At 42.0% G+C, this 24,805-nt stretch overlaps 1 protein-coding gene across 4 annotated transcripts in view; it reads right to left on the reverse strand.

Annotated features, from left to right (window-relative positions):
* Positions 1-925: 925 nt before the first annotated feature.
* Positions 926-24,805, reverse strand: part of LOC140555919 (rho guanine nucleotide exchange factor 4-like) — a 90,997-nt gene continuing 67,117 nt past the window's right edge. For 2 of the 4 annotated variants that reach the window (XM_072679267.1, XM_072679268.1), the window contains 9 exons: positions 13,652-13,831; positions 12,264-12,458; positions 11,493-11,672; positions 9,419-9,651; positions 8,529-8,658; positions 7,198-7,329; positions 6,496-6,739; positions 2,838-2,915; positions 926-1,864 (listed from right to left, as the gene is read on the reverse strand). In XM_072679267.1, coding sequence (XP_072535368.1) covers positions 1,707-1,864; positions 2,838-2,915; positions 6,496-6,739; positions 7,198-7,329; positions 8,529-8,658; positions 9,419-9,651; positions 11,493-11,672; positions 12,264-12,458; positions 13,652-13,831 — 1,530 coding nt within the window. In that variant the 3' untranslated portion in view covers positions 926-1,706. Of the gene's footprint in view, positions 1,865-2,837; positions 2,916-6,495; positions 6,740-7,197; positions 7,330-8,528; positions 8,659-9,418; positions 9,652-11,492; positions 11,673-12,263; positions 12,459-13,651; positions 13,832-14,537; positions 15,205-22,494; positions 23,413-24,805 lie in introns of those variants that run through there. The other 2 variants (XM_072679269.1, XM_072679270.1) reach the window with 2 other exon arrangements.

Raw genomic sequence — 24,805 nt, forward strand, 5'->3', positions numbered from 1 at the left:
TCATTTATCTATATCTTCATATTTTGATGTTGATTTTGATGATTTCTCAGGGATTTTAAAAACACTGAATTAAATGGATTTTATATATTTACTTTTTATATATACTGTTTTTAAATAATTGGCAACAGTGATTTCAAACCATGGTGGAGCTTTTAGAGGCATTAAAACATAAACACATCTGAACATCTGAGTGTTTAACATTAAACCAACCAACTCTAAACCACGTGCACTTTTACACCAAAACACTTGGGCCCTATTTTAACAATCTTTTGGGGAGCCGTCAACTGTGCACCATGCAGCTTGATTTAGGGGGCGTGTCTTTGCTATCGTAACGATGGGAAAAGTTCGCCTTGCTCGGCTTGAAACGCTCAAAAGTCATGTCGAGAACTGTTTTGTTTTGGGCGTGATGTACAGTAATAAATCAATCAGTGTGTCTCCTGCCGCCCCCTTTAAGAGCCAGGTGCGGTCATACTGACCTTGGCGGGTTGCTATTTCAGTGGTGTAAAGCGTAAAGCCTAAATCAAGCTGCATGGTGCACAGTACGAGCGTCGGGCTGCACGCGCCTGTGTTGACAATTCATTGCCAAGATAGCAACGATCGTCTGACTGTAGACGAATGTTGATTTCAGTCAGTGGAGCTCCTGCTGTGTTTCCGCTGCCGAGATACACAGAAATACTCCAGAAACTGACCTGAACACCCCTCATTTCGAGACCACCGCGCCCATCAGCGTAGAGATATTCACAAGCAGCGCTGCTGATTAAACGACGGAGAAGGAAAGCATGAAAATAGACTGTTGGTGGGGTGTAAGATAACAACGAGCATCGTGACTAGCCTTGCGCAGGGTGTAAGAGAGGGCCCTGTGTGTTTTGTTTTGTTGAACTTCTGGTGATGGCTGCGAAGAAATAATTCCAAGACACACTTCAGATGGCACTTCCAAAAAGAAGTTAATTCCATACTCATTTGTACAGGGCAAAGGGATAAGGCTAAAGGAACACGGAGAGAAACCAGGTAAGATCCATTTAAGAGGCTTATGGATTTTGTACATATTAACAAAATGTAGCTGAAATAGCTTGAAGCAACATCTTTGGGTTCCTCAGACTTTTCATTAAAACAATGGGAAGTCTCGCCCCATGAAACATGTAGTCCTGTTGTACAATGGTTAAAAAATCTCCTGGGTCCTCCAATCAGGACGTGTCCCAATAAAACCTGTGATAACTCCTCCTCCACCTTTTCCATGGCAGACAGTGAACGAACTTAAGTACAAAAGCGGACTCGTCTGGCACTGTGTACAGTTGGCATTTGTCGACGCGAGCAGACCAAATTGAAGTTAGTAGCGTTAGTGTAGAAGAGCTACAGTCCTCTGGAAAGTCCCCCGTCGTCCCCCACCGCACAAAAATATTCACACTGTCCTGGGAGGGAGGGGAGGTTGGCAGGGGGGTGCGAGGGGACTGTCACCAAGTCTGATTGTAACCACCTTATAAAGTGCTTTCTCCAAGAACTCAACAGGAACATCATATTTTCATCAGTATGACAGATCTGTGTAAGTACAACAATGACAACTGAAAGTAATGCAAAATATATAATAATAATAATAACAATAACAACAATAACTGAATGAGGATTTAAGGGCAAGTAAGTTCAGGCACAAGCTGAGAGTTCTCTCTCTCTGTCTTTTTTGATTGGCGCTCTCTCTCGCTCTCCGGCGCTCACTTCTTGAAAGGCGTCAGTCTGCCGATGTTGTGCCAGAAGTTGGAGCTTTTGCGTTTGGGTTCGGCCAGCATGAAGACTTGCTGCTGGGGCAGGCTGGTAGGCAGTGTGGGGTGTTTCTGGCGCAGCAGGAAGTCGTAGTAGGGTCTGGTCACTGCTGCAGGGACACAAGCAAAGACAAGTTGAGTGAATTAGGGGCGTAGCAACCAGTCCAATCAAAATGAGGCTGCGATACCCACCTACACTACCATCTAAAAGTGTTGAGCCCCCTTCCTCGTTCAGCTACTTTTAGGTGCACCCATTAAAAAAAGAATTATCCAATGGAACGGGGTGCTCTACAGGAGCTGTACATGAGCCTGAGGTCACTATGCCTGATGTCAAGCATGGGCTAGAGGGGTATAAACCCCCCCCAGATATGGGATGTGGAGCAATTGAGCTCCATCCAATCAAAACCTTGGGAATGTGCTGGAGTGGCAGAACATCAGAACATCAATCATCCAACATCAGAACTAAAACTCATTGACTCTTGTGAGGCTGAATGCAATCAAATCCTAGAGAAAGTTCTAGAGGATATGAAGCTCCACAAGCTTTGGTCTGTGGAGATGTACATCCAACATCAGAACCGAAACTCACTGATGCTTTTGTGAGGCTGAATGCAATCAAATCCTAGAGGAAATCCTGGAGGGTATAAAGCTCCCCAAACAAACAAGCAGTGGAGCTGGGCTCTCTGGAGTGATGGAGCTCCATTCAATCAATATCTTTGGAATGAGCTGGAGTGGCAGGACTAACCATCCAACATCAGTACCAGGTTCTGATTTCAGAAGAAACACTGGAGGAGCAGGTGTCTACACATTTTTGGACAGGTTATGTTCTTTTTGGTGTTACAGTGGATTAAAGGTGCAGCTAATTATTATTTTTATTAACTGAACCTATAACTTCACCATCTGACAGCTTTACATGTGTAATTTGACTGAACCTCTAAGGTTCCTCTAAAGTTCTGAGGTTCTACTGCAGCCATCATTCAAAGTTCCATCCATGTCACAACCGCCTTTTCTCTACCGGCGGTGGAACGGGATCTATAGTAGATCTATCTCGCTATAGTAGAACATGCAGCAGCGGACGGCTCTGACCTTTGGGCTTCCCAGCCGGATGGCTTTTGCAGGCGTTCAGCATGGCCTGTTTCTTCTGGACCTCAGTGATGGAAAAACCTGCAGGGACACACAGGGATGCTCTGAATGATCTTCTGCTGCAATTTGCTTGAGTGTATGGATCATGACCCAGTTCTCCCCTCACTGTCCTGATACCAGTTAAGCTGCCACTCATGGGCCATAAGCATGGTGCTCTGCTCCAGGGGTGCTGTAGCATGGTTAGGGGTAGGGTTATGATTTAGGGTTGGTTCAGGACTAAGGTTAAGGTTAGGGGTAGGGTTATGATTTAGGGTTGGTTCAGGACTAAGGTTAAGGTTAGGGGTAGGGTTAGGATTTAGGGTTGGTTCAGGACTAAGGTTAAGGTTAGGGGTAGGGTTAGGATTTAGGGTTGGTTCAGGACTAAGGTTAAGGTTAAGGTTAGGGTTAGGATTTAGGGTTGGTTCAGGACTAAGGTTAAGATTAGGGTTAGGATTTAGGGTCGATTCAGGACTAAGGTTAAGGTTTGGGTTAGGGTTAGGATTTAGGGTTGGTTCAGGGCTAAGGTTAAGATTAGGGTTAGGATTTAGGGTTGGTTCAGGGCTAAGGTTAAGATTAGGGTTAGGATTTAGGGTTGATTCAGGACTAAGGTTAAGGTTAGGGTTAAGATTAGGATTTAGGGTTGGTTCAGGGCTAAGGTTAAGATTAGGGTTAGGATTTAGGGTTGATTCAGGACTAAGGTTAAGGTTAAGGTTAGGGGTAGGGTTAGGATTTAGGGTTGGTTCAGGGCTAAGGTTAAGGTTAAGGTTAGGATTTAGGGTTGGTTCAGGACTAAGGTTAAGGTTAGGGGTAGGGTTAGGATTTAGGGTTGGTTCAGGACTAAGGTTAAGGTTAGGGGTAGGGTTATGATTTAGGGTTGGTTCAGGACTAAGGTTAAGGTTAGGGGTAGGGTTAGGATTTAGGGTTGGTTCAGGACTAAGGTTAAGGTTAGGGGTAGGGTTAGGATTTAGGGTTGGTTCAGGACTAAGGTTAAGGTTAAGGTTAGGGTTAGGATTTAGGGTTGGTTCAGGACTAAGGTTAAGATTAGGGTTAGGATTTAGGGTCGATTCAGGACTAAGGTTAAGGTTTGGGTTAGGGTTAGGATTTAGGGTTGGTTCAGGGCTAAGGTTAAGATTAGGGTTAGGATTTAGGGTTGGTTCAGGGCTAAGGTTAAGATTAGGGTTAGGATTTAGGGTTGATTCAGGACTAAGGTTAAGGTTAGGGTTAAGATTAGGATTTAGGGTTGGTTCAGGGCTAAGGTTAAGATTAGGGTTAGGATTTAGGGTTGATTCAGGACTAAGGTTAAGGTTAAGGTTAGGGGTAGGGTTAGGATTTAGGGTTGGTTCAGGGCTAAGGTTAAGGTTAAGGTTAGGATTTAGGGTCGATTCAGGACTAAGGTTATAATTAAGGTTAGGATTTAGGGTCGATTCAGGACTAAGGTTATAATTAAGGTTAGGATTGGGTTTTAGGGTTGATTCTAGGGTTAGGGTTAGGATTTATGATTGATTCAGGACTAAGGTTAAGGTTAGGGTTAGGATTTAGGGTTGGTTCAGGACTAAGGTTAAGGTTTGGGTTAGGGTTGATTCAGGGCTAAGGTTAAGATTAGGGATAGGGTTAGATTTTAGGGTTGATTCAGGACTAAGGTTAAGGTTAAGGTTAGGATTTAGGGTTGATTCAGGACTAAGGTTAAGGTTAAGGTTAGGGGTAGGGTTAGGATTTAGGGTTGATTCAGGGCTAAGGTTAAGATTAGGGATAGGGTTAGATTTTAGGGTTGATTCAGGGCTAAGGTTAAGATTAGGGATAGGGTTAGATTTTAGGGTTGATTCAGGACTAAGGTTAAGGTTAAGGTTAGGATTTAGGGTTGATTCAGGACTAAGGTTAAGGTTAAGGTTAGGATTTAGGGTCGATTCAGGACTAAGGTTATAATTAAGGTTAGGGTTGGGTTTTAGGGTTGATTCTAGGGTTAGGGTTAGGATTTAGGGTTGATTCTAGGATTAGGGTTAGGATGTATGATTGATTCAGGACTAAGGTTAAGGTTAGGGTTAGGATTTAGGGTTGGTTCAGGACTAAGGTTAAGATTAGGGTTAGGATTTAAGGTTGGTTCAGGACTAAGGTTATAATTAAGGTTAGGGTTAGGTTTTAGGATTGATTCTAGGGTTATGGTTAGGATTTAGGGTTGATTCAGGACTAAGTTTGAGGTTAGGGTTAGGTTTCAGGGTTGATTCTAGGGTTAGGGTTAGAATTTAGGGTTGGTTTAGGACTACGGTTAAGATTAGGGTTAGGGTTAGGATTTAGGGTTGAATCAGGACTAAGGTTAAGATTAGGGATAGGGTTAGATTTTAGGGTTGATTCAGGACTAAGGTTAAGGTTAGGATTTAGGGTTGATTCAGGACTAAGGTTATAATTAAGGTTAGGGGTAGGTTTTAGGATTGATTCTAGGGTTAAGGTTAGGATTTAGGGTTGATTCAGGACTAAGGTTATAATTAAGGTTAGGGTTAGGTTTTAGGATTGATTCTAGGGTTATGGTTAGGATTTAGGGTTGATTCAGGACTAAGTTTGAGGTTAGGGTTAGGTTTCAGGGTTGATTCTAGGGTTAGGGTTAGAATTTAGAGTTGGTTTAGGACTACGGTTAAGATTAGGGTTAGGGTTAGGATTTAGGGTTGAATCAGGACTAAGGTTAAGATTAGGGTTAGGATTTAGGGTTGATTCGGGAGCAAGGTTAGCATTAGGGTTAAAAATATCAATAAAGGTTCTCAGATGATTTCAGGGTGTTTTCCTAAACTTGTTGTGGCCAATGTCGTGTGTTATCAACTCAGAACAATCATACACTGAAACAGAACGGTCATTTCAGGGACACTTCCTCCAGACCTGAGAGCGGTTCTCTGTTGCCTCTGGCTTGCTCACTTGGGCTCTCTGGAGCTCCAGGTTCTCGCTAAAGCTACTTTGTGACAGTGGGAGAAAACAACTCAGGGTAAATTCAGCTGTGAAATATGAACCGGCTCTTAATGGTTGATGCATTGATTCGAGACCCGGTCTGACCAGATGGCTCTGAGAAAGAGGCACTTTATGACTCAGGCTGGCCGTGTTGTTCTTCAAGCCTGGGTACTGGCAGGCTGACACGGCGCTACTTTCCGCCAGAGATGGATTTGTGCCTGTTTATCTTGAGGATCAGCGTACAAATCCACTGCACTGCTGCCAGTGACAAAGTCCAAGAACCAGCGCCAAAAGCAGGCGTTTGGGTTTTAATTCAAGCAGAGTGGAACTGCAGGGAACAGTCGTCAGGCCATAGGATCAACTTGTGCCTCCAGAAGTCCCTTTAGCAGCAGATCGGACAGGTCACGGCAGTGTAGGATATTATCAGTATATTAAAGTTCATAAAAGAGGCTGAAATTAGCTTTTATAATTAGGCTACACTACATGTCCAAAAGTTTGTGGACACCCATTCTAATGAATGCATTCAGCTACTTTAAGTTGCACCCATTGCTGACACAGGTGTGCAAATGCACTCACACACATACACAGCTTGTCTAGTCCCTGTGGAGAAGTACTGCCAATAGAATAGGAACATGAGCCTACTGGCACTATGCTTAATGCCGAGGGCGTGTGTGTGTGTGTGGTAGCTCACCTGTCTCGCGGTCATGTTGCACCTGCTCCCTCTCGTCTCTGAAGGCTCGGAGCCAGCGCTCTTTCTGCTCAGGTTTTTTGGCACAGAGCAGGTGAACCTCATCTCCGCTGAGCGAGCGCAGTTTCAGTGCATTTTTCACACTCGCGTTCAGCTCCTTATCCTTCCCATCCTCCACATCCAGCACCTCCATCTGGTCCATGTCCACCCGCCCCTTATAGTACAGTATGTCCCTACGCAGCAGATCCTGAGGAGGGACACAACAGTGGGTTTATATGTGGGAAAGCAAAATAACAATAAAATGCTTTTATTACTATTTATTATCTTAATTATTTATATAATTATTATATATATATTTATTTATATAGGTCGCTCTGCCGTTCGGACACCCAGGGGAAGTTCGTTCCACCACTTCGGTGCAGGACAGAAAAAATCTGGAAGCCTGTCTACCATAGATCTTAAGGCATGGCGGGTCGAGCTGTGCCGTACTCAAAGCTGGAAGGGCTCTTGGTGCAGATCAGGCTTTTGACCATCGTAATCAAGTACGGAGGGGCTGGCTGGTCCAGTCGTGGCTTTGTAGGCCAGCATCAGGGTTTTGAACTATATAATTACATTTGAATAGTATAGAAAGCTCTAGTTATAACTAAAATGTATTAAAAAGCATGCGTGTGTTTCACAAATATCCATCTTTCCATGCTGCCGTACCTTTTTACAGTAGACCATCTGGTGGTTGAAGAGGAAAAACATGCGCTGTTGGCTCTTGGCTTGAGGAGGTGAGATTTTTGTCAGTTCTCCAGAGTAGATGAGATCTGAGCTCCTACTGAGGATGTCCTCTCCCTGAGAAAACACACACACACACACACACTTATTAACACAATCAGAAAACTATAACTGAAGCTGCGTCAATCACATCCAATGTATTGTGGATGAGAGCTACTAAGCTGATATATGAAATGTATTATTTATTGTATTACTATTTTACTGTTAGACTAAGTCTCTGCTGCAGATTAGGTCAAAACATGGGACAACAGAGCAAGGACAATAGAAAAGGCACGAGACAAGGGTGCAGGTAAAATCCAACAATACACCTGGGTGTAAATGAAAGAGAACGGGACGTGCAGGTGTGTATGCTGAGGTAGACCAGGCCTGGTGTTATAAACAGCATCACAGATGTGCAGGGCTAATGAGTATAGCCTAATAAAGTCCAAAAGTATGTGGACATATGCACTTTCAGGGTTTCTCCTGAAATCAAGGCCATCAATAGTGAGTTAGACCATCTTTGCTGCAGTAACAGCCTTTACGTATCTGGCAAGGCTTTGGATCAGATGTTGGACCAGCCTGTGAGGATTTGATTGCATTCAACAATAGAGGGAATCAGTGAGGTCAGGTAATAATTTTGGCCAATTAGTTCTGCCACATATGCAACTCGTCCTGAAGGTATTGGAGCTGTGTAAGGAGTTAAAGCAGCTAAGGTCACTTGTTAGAAGTGGGGTCTGGATACTTTTGGACATGTAGTGTATTTCTACAATTTGTGACTATAGTGACTATGACATGTTAAAAGTATTTTCTTTAATTGAGTTTGAGTTTTTTCAATAGTAAAATGTTCATGTAGTTTGTTTTATTAATAAAAATAATGTAGAAATTAGAAATTTTTATTATTTTTTATCAGAAATTATTGAAAATTTCATTTTATACACCATTTATTCATTGATTTGGGTTTTAACATCCACAGAAACCCATCAATGACCAGTCAGGAAGGAATTAATTTAAACAAAAAAGATTATATATAGTACTAAAAAAGTGATATTTGACTTTATTGGTGCTATATAGCACCATATATATATATATATATATATATATATATATATATATATATATATATATATATATTTGTGAATCTCTGCACTGTGGGACTAATAAAGGATTATCTTATCTTATTGTCTATAACATATATATATATATATATATATATATATATATATATATATATATATATATATATGTGTGTGTGTACAGTAACCCTGATCATCACCCACCTCCCAGTCCTCTATGGAGCTCTGCCACTGGGCGATCTTATCTACGTTCTCCAGACGCCTTTTCCTCTCATTAATCAGTCTGGCCACGTTCTTCATCCCATTTAAGGCCGCCTCCACATCTTTGTAGTCTCTGCAAAAATCAATACATTTCCATTGTTATATTACACACCATTACAGCTCAGTAAATCCCGTTCTAGCTAACTCTCAGGACAAGACAGTTGATTACTGGAGATCAGCACTACCGAAATAACTGAGCAGTAAACATTAAACAGGTATGGCACATTAAGCTGGCCAGCCTTGGTCTAGAACATTTAGTACTTTCAGTACTTGGTCATACTTTGGTCTTCTGGTCTAAATTAACTGCTTGCTTCTCCACTGCTGTCCACAAACCTCTTATCGTGGTATGGTGGCTTAAATCTGGTGATAGTGAGCTTCCGAACCCTTTCCGCAGTGGCCCTGTCTCAAATCACTCCCTCTCCCCTGCGTAGGGCACTTTGTAGGTTGTGAAATAGCAGCACCTCCACCCAGACAGTCCATGATCTGTCTGATCTACAGTCATGTAAATTCAGCAATCAGTCAAACAGCTCTATTTAAACATGCCGTCACTGTTGAACGATTTTTGTGTTGTTAAGTAGTGCACTGTGTAGGGAGTATGATGTGATTTGAGACAGTGCCGATAATGCCGGAGTAAGCTGTGCAAGTTGGTGGTGAAAGGAGAATCTGATTCTGCCCACTGGTGGCCCAAACAACTCATGCACCCATAGTTCACATTTTCGTCTTGCCTATGCGCATCGGGTTCGGGGTGCTACAGCCTTGTCCAGGGTCTGGAAGGTGTAGTTAATCACTAAGCCTGCCGGGAGCACAGTTGGAGCTTATGCGGGTTAGGGTACCTGTGCTGAGGGTTGGTGTACTTCAGTAACTCGGCCAGCTGGAGAGGGTATTTGCAGATTTTCTGGACGGGGGTCAGGAGGAACCCATCTAGAGAGATGTCGATCATCTTCTGGAGCAGGCGGCACGCCTCGAAGAAGAAGACGTACTTGTTGAGCTTCATGAGCTTGGAGAGCTGGACGCAGGCGTTGGGGTGGTTGTTGCAGTACTCTGAGTAGATCTGAAAGTCTGTTTGCTGCAGAGAGAGGAACGCTGATATCAGTGGTCACTAATGGACATCAAAGTAAGGCTGCGAAGATCAAACTGATGGACAAAACCATTTGTGAACATGCTGTCGTATTTAATATTTTATATATTTATGCATTTATGGTTAACTATATTCTCTTGTATTATTATTGTATTATTTTCATTCTTTTATCATCATCATCGTTATTATTATGATTATTATTATTATTATTATTATTATTATCAGGCCTGTTTGTGCAATTCAGATTGGTATACAGCTTTTTGTTTTTTTTCCAAAAACACTAGAAACACCCAAACAACACCTAGAGTGCCAGAGCAACCACTTGGCAACACTTAGCAACCAGCAACCACCTGAAACATTACAACAACCACCCAGGGTACCACAGCAACTGTCCAGAAGCAACTCCCTACCAACAACAAAGCAATGCCATAGCAACCACCTAGAAAGCAATTAGCAACACTATATAATCCACCTGGGATACCATAGCATCCACCTAGAAAAACCGAAGCAACCACATTGCAACACCATTACAACCACCTACCAACTTTATATCAGCTGCCTATAAACCACTTAGCAGCACCATGGCCATCACATAGCAACACCAAAACAACAACTTATAAACAACTTAGCAACATTATATCAACAACCTGGGATACCTTGGCAACCACCAAGCAAAATCAAAGCAACAACACAGCAACACCATTACAACCACCAGGCAACTTTATAGCAAGTGCCTTAGAACCCACTTGGCAACGCCATCTCAACCACATGGGATACCATAACAACAAACCAAAGCAACACCAAAACAACAACATAGCGACACCATAGTGACCAATTATCAACCACTACAGATACTTCAACAGCAACCATTTAGCAAACACCTAGCAAACACAAAGCAACATCAGATCAACCACCAGGAATACCATAGAAACTACCTAGCAACCACTTAGCAAAAGCAACTTCACCCTAGTGACCACACAGCAAAAACCTATTAACTGTCTGGAAGTGGGAACCACTTAAGCTGTGCACATCACTAAGGTGTATGACTCTGGACCTACAGGGGCTTCTGTACAGACTGGTGGGGCTGTTCTCTTATAACAGAAGTGCTCAATAAGACTTTTTATAAAGGGGTTAAAGCAGCTAAAGTCACTTTAGGGGGTCTGGATACGTTTGGACATGTAGTGTACAATTCTCTACTATTTGTGATTATGATATATTGCATGTATATTGTTTCATATATCATAGTGACTTTTTTCAATAGTAACATTTTTCTGTATATATTTTTTATTTTTTACAAAAAATGTTTTAGGTTTTTCATAAACCCTTTTTTCATTGATTTGGTTTTTACCATCTAAAACAAGTCAGGATGCTCTGATCACACAGTAAACCTAAACACACCATGATGAACAAGGAGTTTTGATGATAATTTTATATTTTTAGTATATTTAAGTAATTCATTTAAACAAAAAAGCTGAAAGCACTTTATATTATATATATTATTTATATTTTATAATAAATTGAAAACACTTATATAATAAAATAAAAACACACACATATATATATATATATATATATGTATACTGTATATATGTATATAATTAATTGTTTTAATTATTTATTTTTTATTTTATTGTTTATTTATTTATTTATTTATTTTCAATAAGAAAATGAGGAGACCCATTTAACCAGTTTTTTTTAAGCTCTGATTACTTGAATAAATTGCTAACACAACAACTGATAGAGACGGTCCTACACCAACGATGGCCCAGGACTGCAGCATCAGGAAGCTCATCAACATGTAAGAATCACATTTAATTTTTTTTACTTACGTGCTCTAAGAAGCACGAGCCGATCTCACTGAGATGGGGCTCATCCTTGTTGAACTTCTTCTCCAGACATTTCAGAAACTTCTTCTGGAAGCGGTAGATATCCTCAATGTTTCCGAAGATGGTGCACAGCTGTTCCTCTGTGAACATGTCCATGCGCTTCCGGCACTGTTTGATGTAACCCTGCAGGGAGCACAGAGGGTCAGTTCATACCACAGGGGTCTTCTATTGGGAACATTAGGGAACTGCTTCAGAGCTGAGCTGGTCTGCTGGTGTACTGGTGTACTGGGCACTGCTTTTATATGCAGATTATGAAAGCTGTATATTAGAGCTTAGATCGGGCCCAAAAACTCCAGCCTGACCCTGCCCAAGCCCGAGCCCGAGCCCAAGCCCGTTCTGCCTGAGCCTGACCCGCCCCATAAGCTGTCATTATGAGCCCGACCATGATTTAAACACCACTAATGCAGCTGAAGGCTTGTGTCAGCAGTGGGTGCACCTTGTAGTAGCTGAATTCGCTCATTACAAGGGGCGTCTGGATACTTTTGGACATGTAGTGTATGTGAATATATACCTACTGGGAGGGTGCTTGCTTACTTCCCCCCAGCAGACCGTATAGCTTCTCCAATCTACACTCACTTCTGCTCAATTACTCAACCAAGGAGACCATGACCAGCTGCGTTCCCCTGTTGACCCCCCCTAATGGTAACGGCCTCGCTGGAGGTCAACGAATAGTGTATCTTAGTCCAATCTTAGTCCAAGCTTTATCAAACTGACCTCACAGATGTCCTTCAGGTGTTTAATGTAATCCCTCTCCGTGCTCATGATCTCGTTGATGACGTTGGTCCTCATCTGCTCCTTACAGGGCAGTCCAGGCCCCAACAGCAGAGCCATATCGGCACTGTGCTCCTCCTGAGCCTCCTCCAGCTGGGCTAGGTACTCCTCCATGGGCTCATCCTGATTCACACGCAACTGAGGGGGCAGACACACACCAGCAGGGGGTCAAACCAGCAGTTCACCTTTCTCTTTTTTTCTTTTTACATTGAAACACAGATGGTTGATGGTGGTTAATGAATTATTACATCAAGGAGATGAATATGTCCATTTCATAACAATAATATTCATAATTAAATTATTAATTTAAACGTATAGACTGCCAACTTTGCAGGAGAAGGAAAACCCTGTCTTAACGTTCAATGGATATCAATGGAAAATTATTTCATTTTGGAGCATTTCTGTTGGTCCATTCATCATTAAATTCAGATACAACATACAGAACAATCAGATGTATTATGAATTATGTAAAAAAAATGAACAATAGCAAACATGGAGATACATGTATATTGTATATATACCCCCTAATCCCAACCCTAACCTTCATTCAATCCTAAAACCTAACCCTAATTCAACCCTGAAACCTGACCCTATCCCTAATTCTAATCCTAACATTGAATCGGCCCTAAAATCTAACGCTAATCCTAATCCTTACAGTAACTCTAAATCAACCCTAAAACCTAACCCTAATTCTAACATTGAATCAACCCTAAAAACTAGCCCTAACCCTAATCCTAACCATGAATAAACCCTAAAACCTAACCCTAATCCTAACATTGAATCAACCCTAAAAACTAGCCCTAACCCTAATCCTAACATTGAATCAATTCTAAAACCTGACCCTAACCCTAATCCTAACATTGAATCAATTCTAAAACCTAACCCTAATCCTAACATTGAATCAACCCTAAAACCTAACCCTAATCCTAACCATGAATCAACCATAAAACTTAACACTAACCCTAATCCTAACATTGAATCAATTCTAAAACCTGACCCTAACCCTAATCCTAACATTGAATCAACCCTAAAACCTAACCCTAATCCTAACATTGAATCAATTCTAAAACCTAACCCTAACCCTAATCCTAACATTGAATCAACCCTAAAAACTAGCCCTAACCCTAACATTGAATCAACCCTAAAACCTAACCCTAAAACCTAACCCTAATCCTAACATTGAATCAACCTTAAAACCTGACCCTAATCTTAACCCTAACCATGACTCAACCCTGAAACCTAACCCTAACCTAAATCATCAGGACAGAGATTTACACCCATGTTGACTAAATGGAAAATGTGCAGTATCAGCTGTAGGAGCTGCTCCTCACCCTGACGAAGCTGGCTGGGAACCAGCCCTCGCTGTCCAGGATGCGACCCCACCACCACTCTTTGTTGGTGGCATCCACTACTTCGATGACGTCGCCTGCCTTGAAGCCCAGCTCCTGATCGTCCATGGTGACATGATCCCACAGCGCCTCAGCATACACCACGCTGCCATCACTGATCAGCTGCACGCAGAAGACCAGAGGACACCACGGTGAGCACCTTACCGCCTCTGACTTTCATGACCAGTCACAAACACCACGGGGTTCAAACACAGAACCCAGTGAAGAGCAAAATACCAGCACATAGGTGGGTCCACACTCATAGCTCAGAACTACTGAGGGGGGGAGGGGGGTTGTACTCGGCGTGCCGGTGGGACGGGGTACACAAACACCACGGGCCTTAGCCTTAGCCTTAGCTCGCCAGGTTCAACTTTAGCTTTAGCTTTAGCTTGCCAGATTCAGCTTTAGCTTTAGCTTGCCAGGTTCAGTTTTAGCATTAGCTTGCCAGGTTTAGCTTTAGCTTGCCAGGTTTAGCTTTAGCATTAGCTTGCCAGGTTCAGCTTTAGCATTAGCTTGCCAGGTTTAGCTTTAGCTCGCCAGGTTTAGCTTTAGCATTAGCTTGCCAGGTTTAGCTTTAGCTTTAGCTTGCCAGGTTTAGCTTTAGCTTGCCAGGTTTAGCCTTAGCCTTAGCTTGCCAGGTTCAGCTTTAGCTTTAGCTTGCCAGGTTTAGCCTTAGCCTTAGCTTGCCAGGTTCAACTTTAGCCTTAGCTTGCCAGGTTTAGCCTTAGCCTTAGCTTGCCAGATTCAGCTTTAGCATTAGCTTGCCAGGTTTAGCTTTAGCATTAGCTTGCTTAATAGAATAATAACATATAATATTATTCAATAATACCTGGGAAATCAGTTGCATCATAGGACTTGAGGAATGGTTGTGTAGGTTATGTAGAAATAAAAATGATATATTTATGTATTTATTAAAATTCAATTAAGATTTATACACAGCACTAGGATATAAATTAATATACCAGTCTGGTACTGATGTTCTACAGAGATGAGCTCAGAAACAGCTATATCACGTCCCCAAGAACCTCTCAATCAGAGTGACCATCAGTGTTCTTTTTTTGGCAGCCTATAGTAACTTTAGGCAGGAGCCTAAAACTAGCATGGATAGGAGTTCAACAGACATACAGCCAGGCCAATACCTAGAGCGTTTGGGCTCTGGTCTGATTATAGACCCAAAAATCCCTTGGATATCAAAAATATACTACACATCAAAAAGCAGCAAGACATCCAGTTCAGCTTCCTGTATTTGGTACATTTACGTTTACATTAACGGCATTTAGCAGACGCTCTTACCCAGAGCGACTTACAAAGTGCTTTACTATTTACCCAAGAAAAGCCTCAGCTAGTTACAATAGACTAATAATACAAAAGATACCTCCAAGCTTAGACATTACTAAACACAAGACAATAAGGCGACCATAGAACTATTCGTCCTGAAGAGGTGGGTCTTCAGTCTGGGTTTGAAGACAGCGAGCGACTCGGCCGTTCGGACACCCAGGGGCAGCTCGTTCCACCACTTTGGTACCAGGACAGAAAAAAGCCTGGACGCTTGTCTTCCGCGGATTTTGAGGGATGGCGAGTCGTACTTGAAGCTCGAAGGGCTCTTGGTGCAGACCGGCTTTTGACCATTGCCATCAAGTACGGAGGGGCTGGTCCAGTCTTGGCTTTGTAGACCAGCGTCAGGGTTTTGAATCTGATGACCTGGGCAGCTACAGGAAGCCAGTGGAGAGAAAACACAGCAGCAGTGGAGAGACATGGCTGAATTTAGGGACGTTGAAGACGACCCGTGCCGCTGCATTCTGGATGAGCTGCAGGGGCCTGATGGTACTTATTCAAGGTAGCATAACAGCTGCTACTGCTACTAACCCATAAGTCCACACAGATAAACACTGGCTGTATAATGAGAAAGCCATGGGGAAGCATCATAGGAGTCCAACAAGCCTGGTCTTGAAATGTCTCCACTGCTAAGGCAGCTCTTGTCAACTTGATACGTGATGTTCTTGCAAAGTAGAAACCAGGCCCAGCATAGTGGAGCTTGTAAAGACCATCTGGGCTGGGTTTAAGAACTTAATAGAACCTGGAACAGTCTGGAAGCCAAGCCGTTTCACAAGAACAACTGCAGAAGGCTTGTTGACAAGTTCCCCTGACTGAGTGGCTGTATTCAAGCCAAGTTCGCCATGCAGTGTTGGCTAGAATTGTGTAAAACTGCTGACTTGCACTGGACTCTTGAGCAAAGGAAACTTGCTCTCTAGAGCGATGAATCATGGGTCACTGTCTGACACACTGATGTATGGGTCTGGCTGGGGAATGCTCCCTTCTTCAATGCATAATAGAAACTGCAGTGCAGTGGTGGTGGAGGAATAAGGGCCTTGGTCTGATTTTAATGGTTTGGGCTGGGACACTTAGTTCCACCGACATCAAAACTCACTGCTACAGTGACTAATGACAACCTACCAAAGTAGTTCCCAATCCAGTCTTCAGGAACCTACCTGATTCAGGTGTGTTGGGAGCTGACAGAATACAAAACTATGGACCATCTGAGGTCCCCAGATACTAAGTTAGGAAACACTTCAGAGCTTCTGAGTTTCCTTAAACATTTGGAAGGATGAAGCTCCACTGAACTCCTCTGGAATGAGTTGGAGTGATGAAGCGCCACTGAATACCTTTGGGATGAACCAAACACCTTTTGGATTAGTTGTAGTGATGAAACTAAATGAGTCAATGAGTGATGAAGCTCTATTACATCTATTGGTGATGAGTAAAATATCTTTGGCATGAGTTGAAGTGATGAAGCTCTTCTGAATGCCTTTAGGTTGAGTTGGAGTGATGAAGCTCCACTAAACACATTTGGGATTAGTCAAACATCTTTGGGAAGAGTTGAGAAGATGAAGCTCCACTCAATGCCTTTGGGATTAGTCAAACGTCTTTGGGATTAATTGAAGTGATGAAGCTCCACTGAATGCCTTTGGGATGGGTTCAAATGCCTCTGGAATGTTCTGGAGTGATGAAGCTCCACTGATTGCCTTTGGGATTAGTCAAACGTCTTTGGGATTAATTGAAGTGATGAAGCTCCACTAAATGCCTTTGGGATTAGTCAAACGTCTTTGGGATTAATTGAAGTGATGAAGCTCCACTGAATGCCTTTGGGATTAGTCAACCATCTTTGGGATGAGTTGGAGTGATGAAGCCTCATTAACCACATTTGGAATGGGTACAAATGCCTCTGGAATGTGTTGGAGTGATGAAGCTCCATTGATTGCCTTTGGGATGGGTCAAACATCTTTGGGATTAGTTGGAGAGACGACGCTCCATTGAACACATTTGGAATGGGTTCAAACGCCTCTGGAATGTGCTGGAGTGATGAAGCTCCACTGAATGCCTTTGGGATTAGTCAAACATCATTGGGATGAGTTGAAGTGATGAAGCTGCCACTGAATGCCCTTGGGATTAGTCGAACTTTTTTGGGATGAGCTGGAGTGATAAAGCTCCACTCAATGCCTTTGAGATTAGTCAAACGTCTTTGGGATAAGTTGATGTGATGAAGCTGCCACTGAATACCTTTGGGATGGGTCATACATCTTTGGGATGAGCTGGAGTGATAAAGCTCCACTATACACATTTAGGATGAGTTGGAGTGATGAAGCTCTATTGACCACCTTTGGGATGAGTCAACCACTTTGGGGATTAGTTGGAGTGATGAATGAAGCTCCAATAATTGCCTTTGGAATGAGTTGGAATGATGAAGCTCCACTGAACATCTAACTGAACTGATGAATAAATGGACTAAGGGACTAATGAACAATGGTATCTACACTAACTGAGAACTTTCTCAGGAACACTACACTAATACTGGACCTCTCTTTACCCTCAAAACAGCGATTCTTCCATAAGATGTTGGAACCGTGGAAAGTTTCTGCTCCACGCTGACATGATTGCTTCCAAGCGAACGTTAATGCACTGAATCAGGATTCAGATTCACTGCCATGTTCATTAAAACCAGTTTGAGAAGACGACTGCTTTGCGACATGCTGCATCATCATGCTGGAAGCAGCCATTAGAAGATGGTCATTAGATAGAACTGTGGTCATGAGGGCATGAGGGCACAACGATGGTCAGCAACGATATTCCAATAGCCTGTGGCTTTCAAGTAATGATAAATAGGTATTAATTAAATTGAATGTTAATAAACATCCCCAAACATTTACACCGCCACCTTCTGAACAAGGAGGTATATAGGTGTTCCTAATAAAATGCTGGGTGAGCGTATAAACATGCACTTCGGACTGTCACGCAAAAAAGCCGTAAGCTGTGGATAAGATGCTATTTTGAGAGCTGGGTTTTTCTTGGTTTGCTGAAGGAAGTCAATGTCAGGAAAAAGGATGTTGTCTCGTACAATTAACAGGATCAGGGGAACAGTGGTTCTGCTGTATTCTTAGATCTACCAGCTATTTCTCTCGCCCTCTCTTTTTCTCTCATCAATCCATCACCAAAGAGAGGGGCAATATGGGCTTGTTGCTAGGCGACACACCCACAGCATTACGCCTCTCCGCCGCACGACTTCTGTTTCTGCCACCATGACTAAGGCAAAAATACACACAGCTTTGTAAATGTGTGAATGTGCTCCGTACACAAACACTGTTGCACTGCTTCCTTTAACCCTTCGTCAGTTGGGAGTCGACAGGTGGAGAGAGACTTGAGTAGTGCAGATTTCTCCTCTACAACCCTTCCTCTCTAGAGAGTCGCTGGTCTTCCTACCTGTACCATCAGGCTCCTGCATCTGATCCAGAGTGCAGCGGTACGGGTCTACATTCAGCCTTCACTGACTTCCTGTAGCTGCTGCCCAGGTCATCAGATTCAGACCCCTGACTCTGGCCTACAAAGCCAAGACTGGACCAGCCAGCCCCTCCGTACTTGATGGCGATGGTCAAAAGCCGATCTGCACCGAGAGCCCTTCCAGCTTCTAGTACGGCTCGGCTCGACCCGCCATCCTTTAAGATCCACGGAAGACGAGCGTCCAGGCTTTTTACTGTCCAAGACTGAAGACCCTCCTCTTCTGAGAGTACTTGGGTGTAGAGTGTGTGGAGGATTGTGTCTCCAGACTGACTTTGGTATTTAGTAGTATCTAAGCTTAGATGATCTTCTGGATTCTAGCTGATATAAACTAGCTAAGTTTATTTTCTGAGTGAAGCTCTTCTGTAAGTCGCTCTGGAGAAGAACATCTGATAAAGGCCCTCATTGTAAATGTAGTTTGTGAGGGGCACGGATTCTGATTTTTGGCCTCCAAATCTTGTTTCAGGGTTTGTGTTGCAGCCAGTGGCACAGTGATCATGTCACCAATACTAGCAAACATCAAGCAAACATCTTCACCATCACAAAAAGTTGAACATGGGGGAGCTTCTACAGCCGGATAAGGCTGAAACCTTTCCTGCATCCTCACCACAAAACTCAGCATCAGAAGAGCTCAAAAGAACATCTAAACAAGAGAGTGCTGAAACTGTATGAGAAGAACACCTTTCCAACTGTTAGACACTGGAGTGGATCAATCGTGCTTTGGCCTTGTGTTGCAGCCAGTGGCACAGCGAACATTTGACCAATACCAGCAAATTCTGGAAGCAAACTGAAAAGCTAAAGATGACAAGAGGAGGAGCTTCTACAGCAGGACTACGGTCCACAGTGGACTCCCTCAAGGGAGAGGCAAGGAGCAAGCTGAAGGTTTTGCCATGGCTCTCATTGTTCCCTGACCTAAACATCAGTAGAAATCTGTGAATAGCAGCGCAGCAAGACGACCCGAGACCCCAGAAAGCTTTCTGCAGCAAGAATGGGTGTTAATCCCCCAAACAGGACCCGAAAAACTCTTAGCTGCTACGGAAAGTGTTCACAAGCTCTGATACTCAACAAAGGTACTGAACATACAGAGCGCTGAACTGATTTAAAAAAAAAAAAAAAGGTTTAATTTATTATTATTTTTTTTTTAATTTAGAAAGTTTATCTTTTAGTTTATCTTTTACTCACTTAACTATTCACAGTAACAGAAATTTTGACCATGGGTTCCCAAACTTTTGATGGATATATATATATTTTTGAAATATCTAACATTATATAAATTTTTCTTTTTTTTACTTTTTTTTCATTACTTGATTAATCATCATCATCATCATCCAAGTAACCTGTAGATCACTCAATATTATCCTCTGAACATCACTCAACTCTGATATCTAAGCTGTAAGTCTAAGTCCCACCCACAGTCCGGCTAAACCCTGAGGTCAGAAAGCAGCCGAGCTTTACTCTCACCAAGTCCAGCATCCTCGGCTCAGCTGCGTCCCAGTCTGAGCCTCAAGGGGGACACAGAGGAAAACACAGAGACAAATGATCCGAGCTGAGGATGCGTGAGATTTAGGGCGTGAGATTCATCCAGCTGAACCAAGTTATGCAGAATATGGAACAAATGTGATATGAAATTAGTGCTGAAAATGGAGCAAGTGCAGACGCCACCACTGTACATACGGCCAGCAATAAAAAAAAAAACATGCTGTATATATATATATATATATATATATATAATGTATTTGTATTGATTATAGGTGTTTATAATAAATATTTTATTATTATTTAAATTAGTTTTTTTCATTTATTGTCAGAAAAAGTGGAATACAGTCAGAGGCACAGTCTAGAACCTGTTGATACAGAACCCTATAATCCATTATGTAACACACTGCAATTAATTAATGGACAGATATTCAGACCTGACCTGTTGCTGAGATATACGACATCCTGACTAAGGTGGACAGCTAAGTGTCCCTATATATATATATATATATATATATATATATAATATGTAATATTATGTATATATATATATATATATATATATATATATATATATATATATATATATATACATATATATATTTATATATATATAAAATGAATATATACTGATAAATAAAATCATTTAAAAAAAACATTGAATCCAAATGCTGGGGTGACCAATTATTTGTATGCATATATATACAATTGGTCACCCTAGCATTTAGATTTAATGTTTTTTTAATTATATATACTCAACCAAACTTTTGACTATTAACAATTAAAAGACATTTAAAAAATCTATCTAATAGTTTGTTATTGAGACAATAATTCTATAATTGTTACTTATGCATTCATAAATACTACCATCATTAAATATTAACCATTAGCTGCTGTACAGATCATCAAATCACCATAACTACAGTAAAATAACACTGTTATCACACACAAACCTTGTAACCTCTCATTCACATCAGAATGTGAATCTGGCAGATTCTGGTTGTTCTTTACGCAGATAGTTGCTCATTTATTATCAGTTAGAAAATCAACAAAACATGTTAAATATTGTTGCCGTGACAGAAAATCTGTATCTCCATTTTTGTTATTTTTAATTTTTTGGCATAATTTGAATCTGATTGTTTTTGACATCGTTTCAGAATTTCCTGATGAATGGACCAATAGAAATGCTCCAAAATGACTTGAAATACATTATTTTTACATTAATTTCCACTCACTGAAAATAAAGAAGGTTTTTTTCCTTCCCCTGTAAAGCTGATGTTTTGGAGATACAAGGGTTTTGTGTGATGCTAATAAGCAATGAAAAGTTATTCATGTTTATAGCCCAGGTCTTTCAGTCCAATTAAAGATTGTTAATGTTACTGTTTTGTATATTAATGCTAATGCAGTATATCGTCACTGTTACACACAGACCTTGTAAAAACCTCCAGAACAGAAACTTTACAGGAGAACCTTCTTAACTTTCAATGGAAATGAATGGAAATGATTTTATTCCATGTAATTTGGAGCATTTCTATTGGTCCATTCCTCGTAAAATTCTGAAACTATGTCAAAAACAATCAGATTCAAATTATGCCAAAAAACGAGGTTGCAAAAATGGAGATACAGGTTTTCTGTGTCACAGCAACAATATTTAACAAGTTTTGTTGATTTTTCTAACTGATAATAAATGAGCCAATATTTCTCAAATAACATTTAATGTTAAAATATGTCAATTTTCATATTTCAACATATTTTACACACATTTTATTTTATATATTAGCTATAATTTCTGTTCATTTCGGTATAAATGGAAAAATAATGTAAATATATTAAAACATGTCATATAAAATGTGCCATTACATTTTTACAATTGAACAAGATAAAAAACAACTGTTAGATTCACATTATGGCAAAAAGTGAAAAATGGCAAAAATTGAGATACAAGGTTTTTGTCTGACAACTATAAAAGTTCTTTATTACTAGTATTATTTAGAAAAAGTAAAATTTTTTATAGTTATTAATAAAGATGACTTAGCTTTCATCCAACTAAGCGTGATAGTTTGAAAATCTGATTTATATATAATAAAATACATTTAATTATTAATTTAATTATTTAATATCCCTAATTTATGATCTAATTATTATTAAACTGCACTCTTACATAATTTCTGATTAGTCCCTTAATAATTAATACTCAAATAATAATGAAATAGCAGCATGTATTAATGTAGCTGTGACTATTAGATAATTATTAGGCGTCTTTAACGAGCTGTTAGCGAGTGCAGCTGCTGTTTATTAGGGACGGTTGTTATAGAGTGTTATTAGAGAGCTATGTAAGCTATTCTTAAGCAAATGTATAGCAATAAAAGCCAGACCTCCAGACATCTATGTAGGAAAGCAGTAGCTCAGAAGCCCAAACTCATCAGAAGATCACACTCCCCACGTTCCTCTGCAGTACCCAATTAATCAGAGTGCTTTACCTTGGCTCCTGTGGCGAATTCATGCCAGATGCCCATCTGAAAAAGAACTGGTCCACTCAGCTTCTTCTAAACTGCCTCTCTCTCTCTCTCTCTCTCTCTCTCTCTCTCTTTTTCTCCTCGCTCTGTCCGTCTGTCCTCTCTCTCCCTCCCCCCTCCTTCTCCGATCCCCCAAATTCTTCTTCTTCTTCTTCACTGGAAGGCCAGCAAGAAGATGAGCACCACGTTGATGATGATGAGGAACATCATGATGAGGAAGACCACCACCCTCTGGGTGTCTGGGTCCATATTGCAGCGCATCAGTGTTTCCAGCAGGCCCAGACGCTGCCCTCTGCTGCTTCTCAACGAGCTACGAGCCATGTGGGCCCCACCGCGCAGCTGCGCCACAGGGACCACCAGCTTCACCTCAGGCTTGGCTTGGTTTTCTCGTCCTCCTTTCTCCGCCTTCTTCTTCTCCTCCTCCTCTTCCTCGTCCAGTAGGGATGTCAGGAGGACGAGGTGGTGAAGATGTGGTGCATGCCGCTCATTCTAGCTTTCATACACACACACACGCGCACACACACACACGTATACACACACATTCGCTTCACATCCTAAGCTACCACACACTGGTATCCCTTCTACATCAGGTGAACCTTCTCTACAGCTTCTCTTCAAGTCATCTCTGGTCTTCCTCTTCTGTCTCCTGTCTGTATTCCCCTCTCTCTGCACACACACACACACACACACACACACAGCGAGGGCAGCGCTAGCTCTTCTGGTTGGGCTGAGTCTCCATGGCAGCGCTGTTATTCCCGTCTGTTCCCTGTTCTCCTGTAAGTAAACACACGCTGAAAATGGAGCTTGGCTGTGCCTGAAGCTACGCTGGCACACTCATCCATCTCACTCCCAGCATCGATGCTCTCTCGCTCGGGCACTTTTTTCTTTTTTTCCCCCCTGTCCTCCCCTTCCTACCTCTAGCAACCAATCATCGAGCTCCATTTGGCCACCGTATCCTGGAAACCACAGCGGTTGAGCCAGGCCATAGCAACCGTGAAGGAAGGCGTGGGGGGGGGGGGTCAGAGCGGCAGAATGGAGGGAGGGAGGATAAATAGAGGTACAATAAAAAAAAAAGGCATTTGTACACTAGGTGGCCAAAAGTATTGGGACACCTGCTCATTCACTGGTTAAAGGTTTTTTTTTGTTGGAGTAACTCTCCAATCTCAAGGAAGAAGACTTTCTGCTAGGTTTTGAAGCAGAGCATTGCTGTGAGGATTTGATTGCATTCAGCGACATTAGTGTTAGTGAGGATAGGGTGTTGGACGATGATGATGATCACCACCACCACCTCAAGCCAAACCAACTCCCCAACTCAATGAAGAAGTAGGCATGGAAGCAGAAGAACCTAGAAGAGATCGGGACGAATTAAGGTCCAGAGAGTAAATGTGCTTCCCTAGTTCCTAGGGCAGTCTGAGCAGCTCTAGTTAGTGCTGACCAACAGCAGAACTGTCCAGGCAATTGGGACAAAATACTGGGGAGCATCTGTACTTCCTGGACCTGAAAGTGCCATCTCTGAGCTTGAGGAACATGATAACCCTGTCCGATATGTGAGATAAGCTCTGGACATGGACAGTTGTGATACACGTCTAGACTTGACGTGTATCACTACTGATGACTCAGTACACAATCAACAGAAAACGATACACTATATAGACAAAAGTATTGGGACACCTGCTCATTCAGTGCTTCTTCTGAAATCAAGGGTATTAATAAGAATTTATCCTGCTTTTGTTTGAGTAACTGTCTCTACTGTTTAGGTAGGAAGGCTTTCGACTAGATTTTGGAGCAGAGCATTGCTGTGAGGAGCTGATTGCATTCAGCGACATTAGCGAGCATTAGTGAGGTCAGGGTGTTGGATGATGATCATCACCCCACCTCATCATCCCCAACTCCTCCTCAACTCGTCCCAAAAGTACTGGATGGAGCTCCACCACCATCATTCCAGAGAACACAGTTCTTCCACTGCTCCACAGCTCCTCAATGCTGGGGGGCTTTATACCACCCTCTAGCCCACACCTGGCATTAGGCAGCATGATGCCAATAGGTTTAAGTAGCTGAATGCTTTCATTATAAGGGCTGTCCACTAAACATCTGGACATATAGTATAGTTATTCGAAGAGGTTTGAACTCTAACAGGTCCAACTGGGCCGTAATCTAGATTGACCATATGTACCAGCAGCATGCATCATCAATTCTGACCAGTGCATTAGAAGCCTCTGGAGCAGCCACACATGAGCTTCAGGTCACCATTCCCAGTGCCGAGGCTCTTCTTCAC

This window comes from Salminus brasiliensis, chromosome 5 (genome assembly GCF_030463535.1).
Source record: "Salminus brasiliensis chromosome 5, fSalBra1.hap2, whole genome shotgun sequence".
In the NCBI taxonomy this organism is placed as follows: Eukaryota; Metazoa; Chordata; class Actinopteri; order Characiformes; family Bryconidae; genus Salminus; species Salminus brasiliensis.